The 16,216-nt window shown below is 54.7% G+C and overlaps 1 protein-coding gene across 7 annotated transcripts in view; it reads right to left on the bottom strand.

Moving 5' to 3' along the window:
* NDST1 (N-deacetylase and N-sulfotransferase 1) overlaps positions 1-16,216 on the bottom strand; it is an 87,935-nt gene that overhangs the window by 55,736 nt on the left and 15,983 nt on the right. For 4 of the 7 annotated variants that reach the window (XR_015167743.1, XM_086412452.1, XM_086412453.1 and 1 more), the window contains one exon: positions 1,803-2,689. Coding sequence is in view for 4 of the 7 variants with exons in the window: in XM_086412452.1 (XP_086268578.1) it covers positions 1,803-2,315 (513 nt within the window). In the remaining 3 variants the exon portion in view is untranslated. Of the gene's footprint in view, positions 1-1,802; positions 2,690-12,758; positions 12,878-16,216 lie in introns of those variants that run through there. The other 3 variants (XR_015167744.1, XM_086412454.1, XM_086412456.1) reach the window with 2 other exon arrangements.

Raw genomic sequence — 16,216 nt, 5'->3', positions numbered from 1 at the left:
GGGACATTGCTTTGCCCCTCCGTGCCTCAGTTTTCTTCTCTCTCAAATCAGGATGACCTCCGCCTGGTTTGGAGGATGGTTTATGAGTGCCAAATGTGTTAGCTCACATAAAGTGCATAGCATGTGTGGGGCTGTGCATGAGCACTCGATAACTGTCAGCCACGCCGACGTTTCTCAGGCGTGGGGCTCTGCATCAAGCATAATGAAGTTCGTGGCAGGAACGGAACACAGTCCAGGAGCAAAGGGAAAGCAGACAATGAAGCCGTCTGACGCTACGCCACTGCCCAGCCATAAACCAGGCCAGTGTTTCCCAGATGCTGAGATGTGAAATAAAGGGTTTTGTCATCAAGCCAGCTGGGGAACAAAGCTCACCAGGTTGGTCCACTGCACGACTCCTAAGGGCCTTCAATTTCTTGGCCCACAAAACCTTTTCTAGTGGCAGAGCGTCCTGCTCCATTAGTGCGTGAAAGAACACACCGTAAGACACCCTCATCTAGACCACAGTCCCCCCAGCACAGGGCACAGGGCCAGGGCGCAGCTGTGCCACCAACGCCTGGGCACGAACGAGTAGCCACCGGCGCACACGGCTACTTCTGACCCATCTCCTGCTCCTCTCTCCACTCACGCCACACAAGGGCTTGTGTGTTTACTATCTCCTCTGCCTGGAAGGCCCTTTGCACAGAGCCATGGGCTCCTCTCATGCCCTTCCAGTCACCTAATCAAAGAAAACGTCTCTGGCCAGTCTATCAAAACCAGCATCACTGCCCATACCCATCATCCACATGCCCTTTCCTGCTTATTTTTTTTTTTTTTGTACTTATCACCACCTGCCACCTGGTATGTTCATTTGCTCACTGTCTAGTCACCCACCCCACCCATTGCACAGAAATGTCAGCAGCACAATCGCAGGGACTTGGCACACTTCGATCACCACTGTGTCCCCAGTGTCCACCGAAGAACTTAAACATGGTAGGCACTTCGTAAATATTTGCTGAATGAAGGAACAAACACCCTCAAGCACCCAGCTAGTCCCAGTCACCCACCTTGCAGTTCAGAGTTCTCTGGCCATAGCCTCTGGGTCTCCTATCCGGCTGTCCCCAATCTCCTCCCCAAGGACAGCTTCTCCATGACAATTTCAGAAAGGACCGTGGTCCCAGCAGTCGCTCCGGGTACCCCACCAAGCCCAGAGTAGCTCACTTGTCCTCTGGGATTTCTTTCCCCTCCTTCTTCCAACGCAAAATGGCTCTGGTCCAAGGGGTGCATGAACTCCATATACCCCTCCACAGCCAAGAGGAAATGGTATAGGACCCAGAGCCCCAACCATCTAAATCTGGGCTCAGAGCCTGGCTCTCTCACTTACAGGCAGCACAGCTTCCTGTAACCTAACTTTACCCTCCTGAGCTTTGGTTTGCCCATCTGCAAAACAGGGACATACCCCCGCCCTTGGGAGAACTGCCGTGACAGGTTTTGAATGACCCAGCAGAGCACATGCTCTTCTCCCTTGCACCCCATCCCTAGGGCCACTCTTAAGAGTGGGCCAGCAGCGTGCAAGGCCTGTGCAACGCAGGCAATGCTCCTAATAAAGCTAATACTTAAAAGGCACCTACCAGGCACGAGGCACCATGTGCCCCAAGCACCTTATCTACACTCACCCGCTCACCCTTCACGACCAGCAAGCTGGGAGGAGGCGCTGTCATTACCCCCATTGTACAGATGGGAAAGTCAGGAACTCAGCCAGCGAGTGTGGGATGAGAATCGAGCTCAGCTGGAGCTCCTCACTGCTCAGACCTGCCCCCGCGTACCTTGAAGAAGCCAATGATGCCCACGCCGTAGGCCACGCAGTACTTGTCCAGCAGCTCCCGGTTCCAGGCATCCAGGTTGACGTACTTGAGGATGTTCTCATAGATGATGAGGGCGAAGCGGCCATGGCCCTTGTCAGTGAGTGTGGGCATGTCGCCCTTGCCCGGTGCAATCTCCGTGCGGTACTTGAAGCGGCTGGACTCCAGGATGGCCACCACCTCCTGGCCCAGCTGCGAGTAGAGGCTCTCCACAAACACCAGCACCAAAGGGTCCGTGCGGGAAGGGGTGGCCGCCTGGATGGGCTTGAGCGGCAGCAGGCGGCTGGGCGCCACAGGAGGAGGGTCCCCACAGTCAGGCTCGGGGGCGTCCGCCGAGGGCTCCAGGCCCCGCTTCCAGCCATAAAGGTAGTAGGCCGAGACAAAAACGCTGAACAGGCAGAAGGCGAACAGTAGGAAAAGGACGGCCTGCGGGGACACGTGCCGACACAACCTGCGGAGGCGTGCCAGGGCGGGCATCCTGGCCCCCAGACCGTGGCCACCAGGGCCCCGGCCTGCCCCAAGGCCCCACGCAGGAGGAGATGCCCGAGCTGTCCACCGGCCAAGAGATTCAGAGAGACTCAGTGAGTGAGGCCCGCAGTGGGCAGGGGAGAGGAGGATCCGGGCCCTGGCTCTTCCTCCCAGCCAGGGGCGCAGTCCACGGCTGGTTGCGCTCCTTCCTTCCTCCGCACCCCTTTATGTCACCATGGCAAACCCCCACGTGGTCCTGTGCACAGCAGAAGTGCCCCAGGGCGTCAGGGCCTCCTGGGGGGGCTGGGCAGCGGGCAGAAGGATGCTGGGCAGGCCTGGGGGGGCCACATGCCGCTCGCTCAGTGGGGCCCCCGGGGCCAAGGCTGTGGAGAGAGAAGGAGAGTCAGAAGGTAGAAAGTCGGAGTGTGGGCCCTGGGGGTCTCCACCGACTGTGGACCAACAGGACCTGATCTAGGCCAGCCCGAGTTCGACTACTGCCGCTCGACCTGGGTGCATGCTTTGGGGCAAGCTTCTCCATCTCTCTGAGCCTCAGTCTCTCCATGTGTTAACAACAGTCCCTGCCTCACCAGAGGCTGGGAGGTTTCATCCCATAATGTATACATCACGCTGAGCAGTTACCTGCATATGGTGTCTTCAGTGATAGATGCTGTTTATCATGATTACCAGAGCCCAAGACTGCACCAACAAGACTCCAGAAGCAGGAAGAATAAAGCGGGACAATAAACGTTCGCGAGGCCTGGCAGCTAGAGGTGGAATTCTAAATCACGACCCAACACCGCGTTCCCCCACTCCCTTACCCGCGTGCTTCCCACCCCTTTCTCTCTCGGAATGCGCCCAGCAGCGCCATCTGACAGATTAAAGCCTAAGGCTAGACCAGGATTCAGACTTAGGCTGTGAGGCATCAGCGGCTTGGCTGTGCGAGAAGGCCTCTCAAGCATCAGCGATCTCACGTGTGACATCGCCAGGCCTGCTGCACCAGGCTGGGGCCGAGGGGTAACCGAGGAAACCTACTGGAGGAGCACAGAGTAAGCCACACGTAAGAGATGGCAGCTGCCGCTATCTGCCCCAAATACAACAGGCATCTCTCATCCTCAGGGCACAAGCCCGCAGCAGCACACACCAGCCCAGCACAGCAGGCGACCAAACCCCCTGCCTTGAGGATCCCAAGCTCGCCCAACATCCTCACCCCGACCACGGCCCTCCAGTCTCCCTTAAACGTGAGTGGAGGCAGCTGCTGAAAGCTGGCAGGAGAGCTCCCATGCAGGATGGGAGATGGGGATAAGGACAGGAGTGAGGGACTGGGCTGGCGCAGCCAGGAGGGGAATGTGAGTCTCAGACCCAGAGGCAGGGACGAAGATCCTCAAAAACGTTCCCAGCCCCCAGACTACATGGTCTGCTCAGCGTGGGTACAGTCTACCAGAGACCCTAAAGCTGTACTTCTAGGAACTCATCCTAGAGGTAGTAATTGCAGAAGTGTGCAAAGATTTCCCCAGAAGAAAACGAATCCCCGCGCTGCATAATAGCCCAGAGTGTTGTTTATAATAGCAAATGCCCAACAATAGGGGACTGTCTTTAGCAATTATAATGCAAGCATGTGATGGAATCCCAGGCAGCCATTTATAGTATGTTGAAGAAGGACATTTACTGACACAGAAATAGAATTACCATATATATTGTTAAAGTAGAAAACATTTTTATAAGACCATACTGTCTTATTTTTGTGAAAAATTTTACGCGTAAGCCAGAAACTGGTACTAAATCCAAAAATCAAAACAAAAAACAGTAACAATTATCTCTGACTTTTCTTTTCCTTTGTTTCCTAGATTTCCTATAATAATCATTTGTTATTTTGTGAATACGTGAAAACAGATATTTTTAAGAGATGTGCTCAGCAAAGAGGCAGGGGTATGAAACGAGGACGTGTCTCAGACGCCGGGTCTGCTCACAGTTCTGCCATAATGCGCTGTGTGGCCTCGGCACACTCTGCCCCTTTCTGGGCCTCTTGTTGGTCAGCGAGGGGCCTGGGCCAGATGACATCTGGGGACTTTTCCACCTCTGATATTCTACAGTTCAGTCTTTTACGATGTACCAGCATCACAGGGAACCCAAGGCGGCCAAGAAAACAGGCGAGTGTGACAGCAGGGAGGGTATCTGAGGGAACTGAGGGGCACTTAATCCCCCTGGAGGAGGAAGGGGGAGGATCAAGGAAGGCTTCCTGAAGGAAGTGGTACCTGAACTGGCCAGAAAGCCAAGCAAGGGTTGACCCAGGGTAGGAAAAGGGAGGGACACACAGCGAAGCTCAGACATAAGGGAACAGGCAGAGCTTTCCAGGGAGTCCCTGCAATTCCAGCTGAGGGCAGGGCAAGGCGGGACAGGCTTCCTGGGTGGGGCCAAGAGAGCTGGGGCAACTGGTCCAGCTTATTCCCAGGGTGCACCCATGTCCTGATCCCCTTTGATAAGGGCAGCCCTCTGCCCTGCAGCCACAGCAAGCCCCACCCCTTGGCCCAGGGCCAGGACAGGAGCACAGTGGGTGGGGAGGCACCTGCCTACTCAGGCCATCTAACCCCACCTCCCCTGCTGGCCTGGGTGCTCTGGTCACCGGCCTTCAGCCTGTTGCATTAACAGCCTTTCAACATGTGTGCTAATGACACAACCAGCGGTCTCAGGCGTCTTGGGGTCACCGACCCCTGTGGGAATCAGACATTTCCCTATTAAAAAAAATGCACGTATGCTGGGAAATGTTGCAACAACTTCATAGTCCAAACCCAGGGCCTCCAACTCCCTAAAGCCCTAGGTCAATAGAGCTTAACGAGCAGACTAGAGCTAGGCAGCTTCGTTTAAACCCAAGCCCTACCACCCAGTAACTGTGTCATCTGGGGCAAGTTCTTTAAGTGCCCCCAGTTTCCTAATCTGTAAAACTGGAAAACTTGACATACTTTCCGAAGTTGTGAAAATTAAATGAGTGGATACATAGGAAGTGTCAAGCCTGGCACACAACCCTGAGGAAGGCCCAGCTGCTGTTTTCATGTATTCCTATTTAACGTACTCATAACGTGGGTAACACCTGAGCCCACAAAGCACTGTGAAGCTCCGGGCACTCTCTAAGTCTCTAACGGCCCTTGGAATCCCAAATCCCCACTTTCAGGAGCCATGCCTTGCTGGGGAACTGGATGGATGAACAGAGGCCATATAGAAGCCATAAGGCTAGAGAGAAGGCCACGCAAAGCTCAAGCCCAAGAGAGGGTAAAGGGGGAAAGCGGGTGACCGACTGGCCCCTGGCCCCAGAGAAGGCCGAGTATCCTGGCAAATCGCTGACCACCATCGAGCTGGCCACGGGGGCCTCCAGTGCGGCCCCCACCGCAACCCCTCAAGGGCCTGGCACCAGCCATTCAAGGCCCTCCATGTCTGCCTGAATTCCTGCACTCCTGTGGCTCAAGGGATGCCAACCAAAGCTTTCAAACCTCTGTGGAGCCACGCAGGCCTCAGGGACATCTAGGGGCTGAGGCCTCAACACTTCCCTCCTGCCCTGGGCCTGCCTGGGCCTTGCCGACATCACCAGCCATTTTCCTAAACTCCAGCCTCGCCCAACCAGTCACCAGTCTTGGTCATGCATCTAGGCCTTTGTTAATGAAGTTCCCATTGCTTGGAATGTCTTCCCCTACCCCTTGGGACACTTACTCATCCTTCAAGACCCCAGTTCCAACATCATCATGTCTCTGAAGTCATCTCCACCCACCAACCCCTTTCCTGCCCTCACGTCCCATTCCTCGGACTCCCGCCCCATCCCTACTCTATAGCATAGAAGCTGAGAACCAGGACCCTCCAGCCAAAACAGGATGCAAAATTCTTTGACAGCATTTTTCTTTGAGACTAGCTATCAGCATCTTAAAGTCAGGAGATTTCATATAAAAGTCAGAACTTCCAACTTCTTGGAGAAGGAAATGGCAACCCACTCCACTACTCTTGCCTGGAGAATCCCTTGGACAGAGGAGCCTGATGGGCTACAGTCCATGGGGTGGCAGAGTTGGACACGACTGAGCTACTGACACACACAAAATTGAGGAGATACTTGATGGCAAAAGGGTACACTTCATCCACTCTCCCATCTCCTGCAGGAAGCAGGATGGGGCAGGCAGCAGCTGGGAGGCAGGATGGCTCGCCACCCCACCCCTCATCCCTTCTGGAAGTCTTGGGGCCTCAGCGCCTGCAACAGCTGGCCTTAGGCAAATAGAAGACTAAGTTGTTTACTGGCAAAAAAAAAAAAAGAACTTCCAACTTCTTGAAAAAGAGCACATTTGAGGGACTTCCCTGGCAGTTCAGTGATTAAGACTCTGCACAGTTTCAATCCCTGGTTGATGCGCTAAGATCCCACACGCTGCATGGTGTGGCAAAATAAAAAAGAAAAAGTCCATTAAAAAAAAAAACACGTTTTAGTGACACTAGGCCTGTGGAAATGGCAGCCCACCCCAGTACTCTTGCCTGGGAAATCCCACGGACAGAGGAGCCTGACAGGCTACAGTCCATGGAGTCGCAAAGAGTTGGACACGACTGAATGGCTGAACTCAGCATGGGGCATGCACACCCACTGGCTACCTTTGTAGCTTATACTTCAAGCTCCGGCCTCAGGTGGGTGAACACAGTCCCATAGCTGACCTCCCTCCCTCATTTAGCTCCCTGATGGCTCAACAAGTAAAGAATCTACCTACAATGCAGGAGTCACAGGAGATGCAAGCTCAATCCCTGGGTCAGGAAGATCCCCAGAGAAGCAAATGGTAATCCACTCAGTATTCTTGCCTGAAAATTCTATGGACAGAGAAGCCTGGTGGGCTACAGTCCACTGGGTCACAAAAAGAGCTTCTCTGGTGGCTCAGTGGTAAAGAATCCACCTGCCAATGGAGGAGACACAGGTTCGATCCCTGATCTGGGAATATCCCACAGTCAGGGCAACTAAGCCTGTGTGCCACAATTATTGAGCCTGTGCTCTAGAGCCAGGGAGCCATAACAATTGAGCCGACATGCCTCAATTACTGAAGCCTGCAAGCCCTAAAGCCCATGCTCCGCAACAAGATAAGCCACTACAATGAGAAGCCCTCATACCACAACTAGAGAGTGGCCCCTTAAAACCACAACTAGAGAAAAACACACACAGCAAGGAAGATCCGGCACAGCCAAAAATAAAATAATAAAAAGTAAAAAGCAACAAAGGGTTGCAAAGAGTGGAACACAACTGAGCAATTAAGCACTTAAGTGCACACACTCACACACACATACCAACCCCTGAGCACACCCGAGCATGCAGTCCAGGAGAAGCAGACTTGGAGTGTTTCTACACATGGCTCTGTACCCTGGAGCCTGCAGATGGCAGCAGGACCGGAACTTATGACCTGTGACCGGCAGTGTGCTAAGCACTTTTACATACTTTATCTCAATTAATCCTTACAACTAATACTGTCATTCACATTTACAGTTGCAGAAAATAAGGCTCAGAGATGTTAAGCCACTTAAACCACACAGCTAGTCAGTGGCAGAAATGAAATCTGAACCCAAACCCCATGAAATGGTGATGGCTCCAGAGCCTATAGGGGAATCTTGGCAGGGACAGGGGAGAGCATGAGGGGACCTCAGGTACCAAGCCCTCAACCAAGCCTCCAATTGTGCTCTTTCAGCCCTAGGCCCAGCTTTCCCTGCCAAGGTGCTGGGGATAATGAATGAGATGCTCTGGTTGTCATGGAGATGCCATGGCAACGCTGCACTTTCGGGAAATACCACGGTAACTGTGGCCACTGCTCTGTTGAAAGTCACTCATGACCCCACCCCCCACTCCAAAATGCTCAGGTGCCCCCAGAATCCTCTCTAGGACGCAAAGAGAAAAGAGGCAGAAGCTACAAGGAACTTCTCAGAAACCAAGTTGTCTAGAGAGGAGGACTGGGGAGGAGGTTGAGCTCTGCCCTGGATGGACAGGTGGGCTCTGAAATGAGACCAAGAGCCCCCTGAGCCTTTGACGGTGAAGTGCACCTAACAACCCAGCTCCCGTGCACTTGCTGCCTCCATGTGCAGCAGCCTCCCATGAAGAGCTGCATGCATCATGCTGTGTCATCCCAAACATCTGCGGGGCAGTGATGCAGTAGCTGCTAGCATCCTTGTTAAAGGTCTTTGTGCAAATCTCTCCACCTCTCTGAGTCTCAGTTTCCCCAGCGTAAAATGGGGTTTATACTACTTACCTATCTTGCAGGGCTATTGCCAAGACTGAGAGAGATGATCTGTGTAAAACTGCTCAGTGCCTGGCACATGGTGATTACAGGCTAACAAGATGATTATTCACTTAATGGATTTGGAAACTGAAACTCAAGAAAGAACTGGCCAAAGACCACATATCAAATTGATAGTGGATCCAGAAACAGGAAGAGAGGTCAGGTTTGGGCGCACACTGGAAGTCGGGAACAAGCAGATGATCCATTCTCTGCTTCCTCATTTGGTTCCTACCGAGCCCCGACAGGTACCAAGCAGGGCACTGGGCACTGAAGGTGCAGGCCTTTGGGGTCCACGGTCCTAGGTCTCTGGCGTGCTGCTGCTGCTGCGGGCTGAATGGAGGCCAGGACCCAGAGCCCCGCATGCTCACCCAGCCCAGATTTTATTTCCTGCCTGGGTCACTCCTGACCATGCCCCCTACTTCCTCCACACTCACAGGCACATGAATGGACAAGCAAACTTACATGGTGCTGAGATGTTCAAATGGGTCAACACGGGCCTCTGGGTCACAGGCACAAGGATGGGGTGGGGAGTTGAGAAGAAGTGCGGGGAGAGCCCGCAAACAGGCTCAAAAGTATGTGAATGGGCATTCAGCCTCAGGGAGAAGAAGTGGCTGCTGGCTGGCCACTGGGAGCCCCAAACGCAATCCCAGGGCTGTTCCCCACAGCTGACTCGGCCCCTCCCAGCCTGTCACACCCCCAGCACAGTCACACCACCACCCATTACCCAGCCACACCCCACAGTCACTCTGCTCCACCAGCTACCCTGCCCCAGCCTGCCCCACCCACCACATGTATAGCAAAGAAAATCCTTCACATTTGCTTCCCAGCTGTGCAGGAGTTTCTCTGGCGCAATCACACCCTTGGGAGGCCGAGACCAGAAGCAAATCCCTTCCTCTGCTGGAATCTGCCGCACGCCCCACCCCCCACAGCCCCGCAGTGCCGCCTGGCTGGGGGCCAAAGGGCTGCCTATCCGTCACCCTGGAGTCCACGGCTGCCACCAAGGGACGGTCGGCAGTCTGGCTGAAGGGTCTCAGGATTGCAGAGTGTATGGCCCACCCTACAGTGAGCACACGGGGACACGGAGGCCCAGAGAGATGAAAGGACCACCTCGGGTTGCCCTGCCAGGCCTGCCCCACCCCCACCTGCCTTGGCCCATTTTCTTATCCACAAAGAAAGCCTACACATCCTCCTCCAAGGCCAGCCTCAGCTGAGAGTTGACTCTACCAGCTCTGAATTTCAGAAGTCCTGGATGAGCTCTCCTGCCCTGTACCATGGCAGGGCATGCAGGGCCAGACTGATGTGCCAGAGATGTCAGCTGCAATCAAGACTAGCACACTGGGCCTCAACTTCACCAAAAGCTTTCCAAGACAGAAGTGATCACCCATCCATGGTAGGTACGTAAGAGTGAAGAACCCCTGCCAATGACCTTTCCCTTTTTCAATCTGCTACAAGGAACTGCCAAGCTAAACATATTAAAGCATGAACTCTCATGTATTAGACATGATATGCCTGTACTACATGCTATTATTTACCCCTCACTACACCACTATGAACAACATTCCCTTCATTTGACAGATGAGGAAACCAAGGCCCAGAGCAGTCTGGGGCTTGCTAACGAGTGGCAACTGGGAATCTCCCCAGCCCATCCATCCTTCAGCAGCACGTGCCCTCCAAGTCCACTGAGGACAGCTGACACAGGCCAGCGCCTGCACACCCCGTCCTCTATTCCCTTCAAATGCTGCACTGTTTTTGTTTTCAAGCATCTTATGTGTCTTTTAACATCAAAAGCAGCCTCTCACGATCTTGCCTGCAAGCAGACCCACAAATCACGCATCAATCAACAAGCAAACAAACCATAAAGCACTGGTTCACTCCCCAGCACCCAACCTGGGATCTGTTCTGGGTTCCCCAGAGGGGAATGCCCAACAAAAATCTCAAGAACCGAGACCCCCTACTTGTTAAGAATTTGTCTTTCTTCCGCAAGGCCTGAGTTGAGAGTGTACCTTTGCACCAGCTCTGAAAATAGGGTTTACTGAGCAAACAAACAAGACAGCAGGGCAGCAAAGTGGGGAGTGAGAGGGCGCAGGAGCAGCTGCCCTTTGGCCCCACTGGAGCTCTCAGGCAAACCAAGGCGGGCAGGACCCTCACGGAGCACGCTCTTCATTAGCCCACAGAGCTCCTCAAAATAGGGCTGTCTCCACCCAACGCCCAAATCCATCTATGCAGTCAAATTCATTCCCAGCTATTTCTCTTAGGCTTGGATCACTGGCACTTGGGGGAAAGAAAAAAAAAAAAACAACAGTAAGATATTTCTTTGCAAATATCCTAACCTCCCTCGCTGATGGCAGCCGACACTGACTGAACTCCTGGTACCCTGCCAGCCAGACGCTGGCTTCCCCTGATTCATCACACCCAATCCTCACACCCTGAGAGGTGGTGTCACTGATACGTGCACTTCACAGAGGGGAAATCTATGCTCAGAGAGGGGATGAAGCAACTGACTCAAAGTCACACAGCTGGGCAGGGGCAGAGCTAGGACTACCCGAAGCCGGCCCACTTGGAGCCCCAGCCTCTGTGCAGCTGCCCAGCACTCCACACCATTCCTAAACTAGGTCTGCAGCCCAGAACCTACCCAGGGACGGCTAGGTTCCTGCTCCCTGCAGGTGACCGGCCCCAGTTGCCTCAATGCAGGCTGATCGGCATCCCTAGCAACAGGAAAGCCTTCCTTCATGGACAGATGAGGCACCACAGGTCCCCAGAGAGGCAGGACCTCAGCCTGAGGGTCCTGACCATCCCCTGCCCCATCCCAGACAGGCAGAGACCCCACAACATGAGACAGGAAGGCTGCCTCCATGCCCCAGGCAGAGGCCTCGTGTTGAGGAAGAGGAGAGCTGGGTGGTGAGGGTCAGAAGCAGGAGATCTGAGTTAACAAGACCAACTCGAAGGATCATGGGGACCAGCATGCCTCACAGGTCTGCTACACACCAGATACTACGGCAAGCACCGCCCAACCGTGATCTCAGTTATTCGTCGTTTTCTTTCAAGGAAATACATACCAGTTTACCGTTATTCCTTCCTCCCCGTCTGCCAGCCTTGCAGGGGAGCTGGGAAACGCTGGCCAACCCCAGCCCCTGCCCACCTTCTCTTGCCCATCCCAGGTTGCCATATGACCCCTGGACAGATCCTGAGAAACATTTGTACTCAGGATGGGATGGGGGCCTCCAACTCCTGGAGGAAGTAGCAAACTCCACATGGGCCTGGAGTACCATCAGCATCCCAGTGTGTCCACCGGCTCCCTCTGGGCAATATCTTTCCTTCTCTGAGCCTGTTCCTCAACTGGACAGCAAGGGGTACAGATTAGATCAGAAGTTTGTGACCTCTGGGGGTTACGGCACCCTTTGAGAATCTCATGAAGGCTGTCAGCAGACTCTCTGCAGACAGATGCCACATTCCACACAAACTCACAGAGATTGTGAACGACCCTCTCCCCAAAAGTCAAGTTAAGAACATAGAGGGATCCCTAGTGGGCCAGTGGCTAAGACTCCGTGCTCCCAATGCAGGGGGCCCAGGTTCGATCCCTGGTCAGGGAACTAGATCCCACATGCCCCAATTAAGACCTGGCACAGCCAAAACAAAGAACGAACACAGAAAGTCTGCAGCAGCCTTTTGACTCTGACAAGCCATATCCTCACCATCTAGACAGGACTGAAGCCACGAAGGTATCGTCAGAGCACCCGGGGACCTCACCACCCCAGCGCCCGCAGGGCCTGTGGTAAATCTTTAACTCCCAGACCTGCTGGCCTCAGGTGGATTTGTGGACTTGCTGAGCTGTCAGGAGAAGCTCAGAGAGAAGCTGAGCCCGTCCTTTCCACCCCTCAGCCACAGTCTCCTTCTCCTCAGTCAGGAGTCTGCCAGGTTGGCCCTGGGCTGTCTCCCTGGGGCAGTCCTGGTAGTGGAGATCCTTGAGGTACCCGCTTCTGGTCCTGTATGCAGACAGGACCCCCAGGGCCAGGCGTGGGGGCCACTGCTGCACCCCAGGCCCCGTCCTGCGTGGTATGAGCATGAACACACTGTGGGCACGCACACATCAGAAAGACCGGGGAGGACTGCACAGGAGGGCGGGCACACGAGGCTGTGGTCAGACGGGGCAGGAAGGCCGGGAGAAAATGATAGCACCCACCAGAGCTCCAGGCAGCCACTCAGCTCCGCTCCGCTTTATGTCGCCGTGTCCTTGTAATGGCTCCCTGCTCCTCACTTAACACAGCCGCGCCTAATCCCAGAGCCAGGACAAATGGCGTTACTGTCAGCCCAGTCCCCTCCCTGGGAGGGAGGGAGGGGGTGGCCCGGGGGCACCCCGCGCCACCAACCACATTCCCGGAAGCCTCCAGGCCTCCCCCATACTGCATCCCTTGCCAGAGGCCACCAATCCCTACCATCCTGAACCTCAGGAAGAGGATGCCTCGTCTGACTCCATCCCACGCCAGGGGACCCTACAGCAGGCAGGGACCCCACACCCTCACCCCCGCCCTGAGAGAGGTGGCTTCCACAGAAGAGGAGAAAGTATGTCCCTGACCCTATGCCGATGGCCCTCACGTTCCTTTCAAGGGTGGCAGCCCGGAGTGGATGAGCCCTTGCCGTCAGCAAGGGTAACTGGGCTCTGACTGCAGCTCTGCCTGACTTCCTATGTGATCAAAGCAGGGCCCGTCCCCCAATCCAAATCTCAGTTTCCCCACCTGTCCTGAGATGAAGAGGAAGCAGGACTGATAGCCCCTACAGGGCCAGCAGGTGGTCAAAGTGCCTCATTTTGGCCCCCACCCCAGCTGCCAGGCCCTTGTCACTGCCCCCACCAACCCCAACAGAGGAGAAAGAAGGGTAACTGCCAGAGCGCGGAGGCTCTAGAGTGGAAAAGGGCCTTAACAAAGCCCAGAGAGGAGAGGCAATTGGGCCATGGTCACATAGGCAGCTGGACAAGGGCCAGGCTAGCCTGGGTTTGCTCTTCAGCTGCAAACATGTAAGAGCATCCACCTGCGAACATATCTGCCTTTTTAGAGGATGCCAAGGAGAGCACGAGAGGATAGAATTTCGGGCTCCAAGAGTAGCAGTTGGGTGGGGGGGTGTTAATGACATGTTTGAACGTATAGGGTCCGGGGATTGACACTGCTGACTGTCCAAGGCTACTCACATCACACCACAAGGGTGGCCCAAGCTCCTGCCAGCCCGCAGTGATCCCAGGAACTCCTGCAGGGATAAGCAGCCTTGGCCACCTCATAACAAGTCACCTGTGGCTCAGCGGTAGTGATGGGGAGACTGGCCTAGAGGCACAAAAGCCTGGGGGATGCTGAGAAGCCTCCGGGCCCCATGGCCAGAGTGGAGGGAAGCCAGGAGCTCTGGGGTCAACAAAGAGGAAAGGAAAGCCTGAGGCACTTGGAGACCCAGAAGCCCCCTAGTCTCCTGGAGGCCTGGTGGGTACCAGCCAGGCCTGCTGATACCAAGGAGGCTTTATCAGGGCCCGCATGAAAGCGCCCTCGTCCCTCCAGACTCGCTGGGGCTTGTCACCGCGACAGGAGTCTGCTGCCAACATGCCTCCCCTCCCGGGTGAGGGCTCGATGCTCACACGAGGCGCAGCTGGCAGGGGAAGGGGCAGCAGGTGGGGGAGGGGGAGGGCCTTGCTCTCTCTGGATCACAGACAGCTAGAGAGCAGAGACAGAGTAAACAGCACCGGGCAGGTGACTACTTATCCAAGGCCCCTTTTAAAGAGGCCAAGGGGCCTGGGTGACGCTCTACAAAGTACCCTGCAGGTGTCTGCACACCCCCAAGGCTTGGGGGCTGATTCCTGGGGTCGGGAGACTGGTGTTCTAGTCCTCTGCTGAGCCAGGACGAGGCATCCAGGCAGCAGGCGCCCGCTCTCTGGTGCTGGCGGGCACCTGCCCGGCACCAGGAGTCTCACTGCGGCACCTGAGTGCTCCTCTCAGTCTGCCTCTAAGTGCCTCCCTCACCTCACCCTAGGCCCAGCCTCCCACTAACCTGCCAGTAAGCCCAGCCAAGCACTCTCTCCTTGCTGTGTTCACCAGTAAAATGGAATGGTGCCAGATGACTCCATGGGCCAACCTAACCCCAAGCTGGGCAATTCTGCAGGGAGCATAACCGACCTCCCCTCTCAGCCCCAGAAACGGGCACAGTGGCGCCCACTCCCGCCATCCAGAAGCCCATCAGGCACCATGCTCCAGGCAGAAAGCATGGTATAACACCTCTATGTAACCGTGTGCTCTGTCCTTTCCTATATGCTTGGCCTCTGCTTCATCAAGCCCTCGTTTCACAAATGTGGAAAATGAGGCTCACGGGAGTAAAGCAACTGGCTCAAGCTTCCAGTCGGGAAGTGCTAAGCTGAGATTCGAACCAGGGCCTGGCTGTAATCCTGCATTCCACGGGATCCGCCAGATGACCCAGAACTCACTACGGCTCAGAAGATGCTACTGGGTCTTTGCACCTCCCACGTCTTTGAGGGTGCAATGCTGAGGCTAATGCAAAAGGCGGGCTGCCGGAGGTGGCGGGAGCAGAGGCAGGCACGGGAAGCCTGTGTGGGTGCTGAGCATCTGCAGACTGACCAGCCTCCAGCCTGGCCAGCTGTCCACTACTGTGGCCACAAAGTCCTCGTCACCACCAGCACACCACCGCCACCACTGTGCCATTTTTAAATCATCACACAAATGCAAAGCTTTTTCACAGATGCTACTTTGGCATCACATGACAAGCTTCTAAGATCATGGCAGGGATTTCTTCCCTCTTTCTGCTATGAGGAAAGTGGGGTTCCTGGAGGAAGAGTGACTTCCCAAGAAGTACACAGTGAGGCAATGTTTGGCAGTGAACTTGAAGCCCACACCCTCTGCCTCAGGTCTGGAGCTCTGTCTACTCCTCCATGCCCTTTTCAGTTCAACCAGCACTGATGGGCCTATGTAACAAAGGCTTTTTTTTTTTTTTTTTTTAACCATGCTGCATGGCTTGTGAGATCTCAGTTTCCTGATGAGGGACTGAACTTGGGCCATGGCACTGAAACCACTAACTCCTAACCACTAGACCACCAAGGAGCTCCCACTAACGAACGTTTCTGAGAGCTCATTCTGTGCAGGTATTCAGTTCAGTTCAGTCACTCAGTCGTGTCCGACTCTTTGCAACCCCATGGATTGCAGTACGCCAGGCCTCCCTGTCCATCTCCAATTCCCGGAACTTACTCAAACTCGTGTCCATTGAGTCGGTGTTACACCCACACTTCACGTTATTATCTCATTTAACCATCAACACAGCTTCACAAACTACTGCCACTGTTCTCATTTCAGATACTGCAGTTCAGAAACATGGCGTATCTTCCCCGGTTCACCATTTTAGAATGGGGCAGAGAGGAGATTCAACCGGAAGTCAGTCTGGCTCTGAGGCCTGCCCTTGGAATCTCTGTGCTCGCTCTGGGACCAGAGGGGAAAGGAGAGCAGACACACTCAAACAGCACGTGTGCCTGCAGGTTATGGCGAGATTAGGATAACAGTAAGACAAACAAAGCTCTTGGAGAGCCCAGAAGATGCAGGCTGTTACAAACGTCCAGGCAGGAGGCCAGGAGTCTGAGCAGGGGACATGGGAACAGAGGGA

The sequence above is a fragment of the Bos grunniens genome, chromosome 7, assembly GCF_055505025.1.
Source record: "Bos grunniens cultivar Pamir isolate PY7600 chromosome 7, Bosgru_T2T1.0, whole genome shotgun sequence".
NCBI classification, from domain to species: Eukaryota; Metazoa; Chordata; class Mammalia; order Artiodactyla; family Bovidae; genus Bos; species Bos grunniens.
This window is presented reverse-complemented; position numbering and strand designations above follow the sequence as displayed.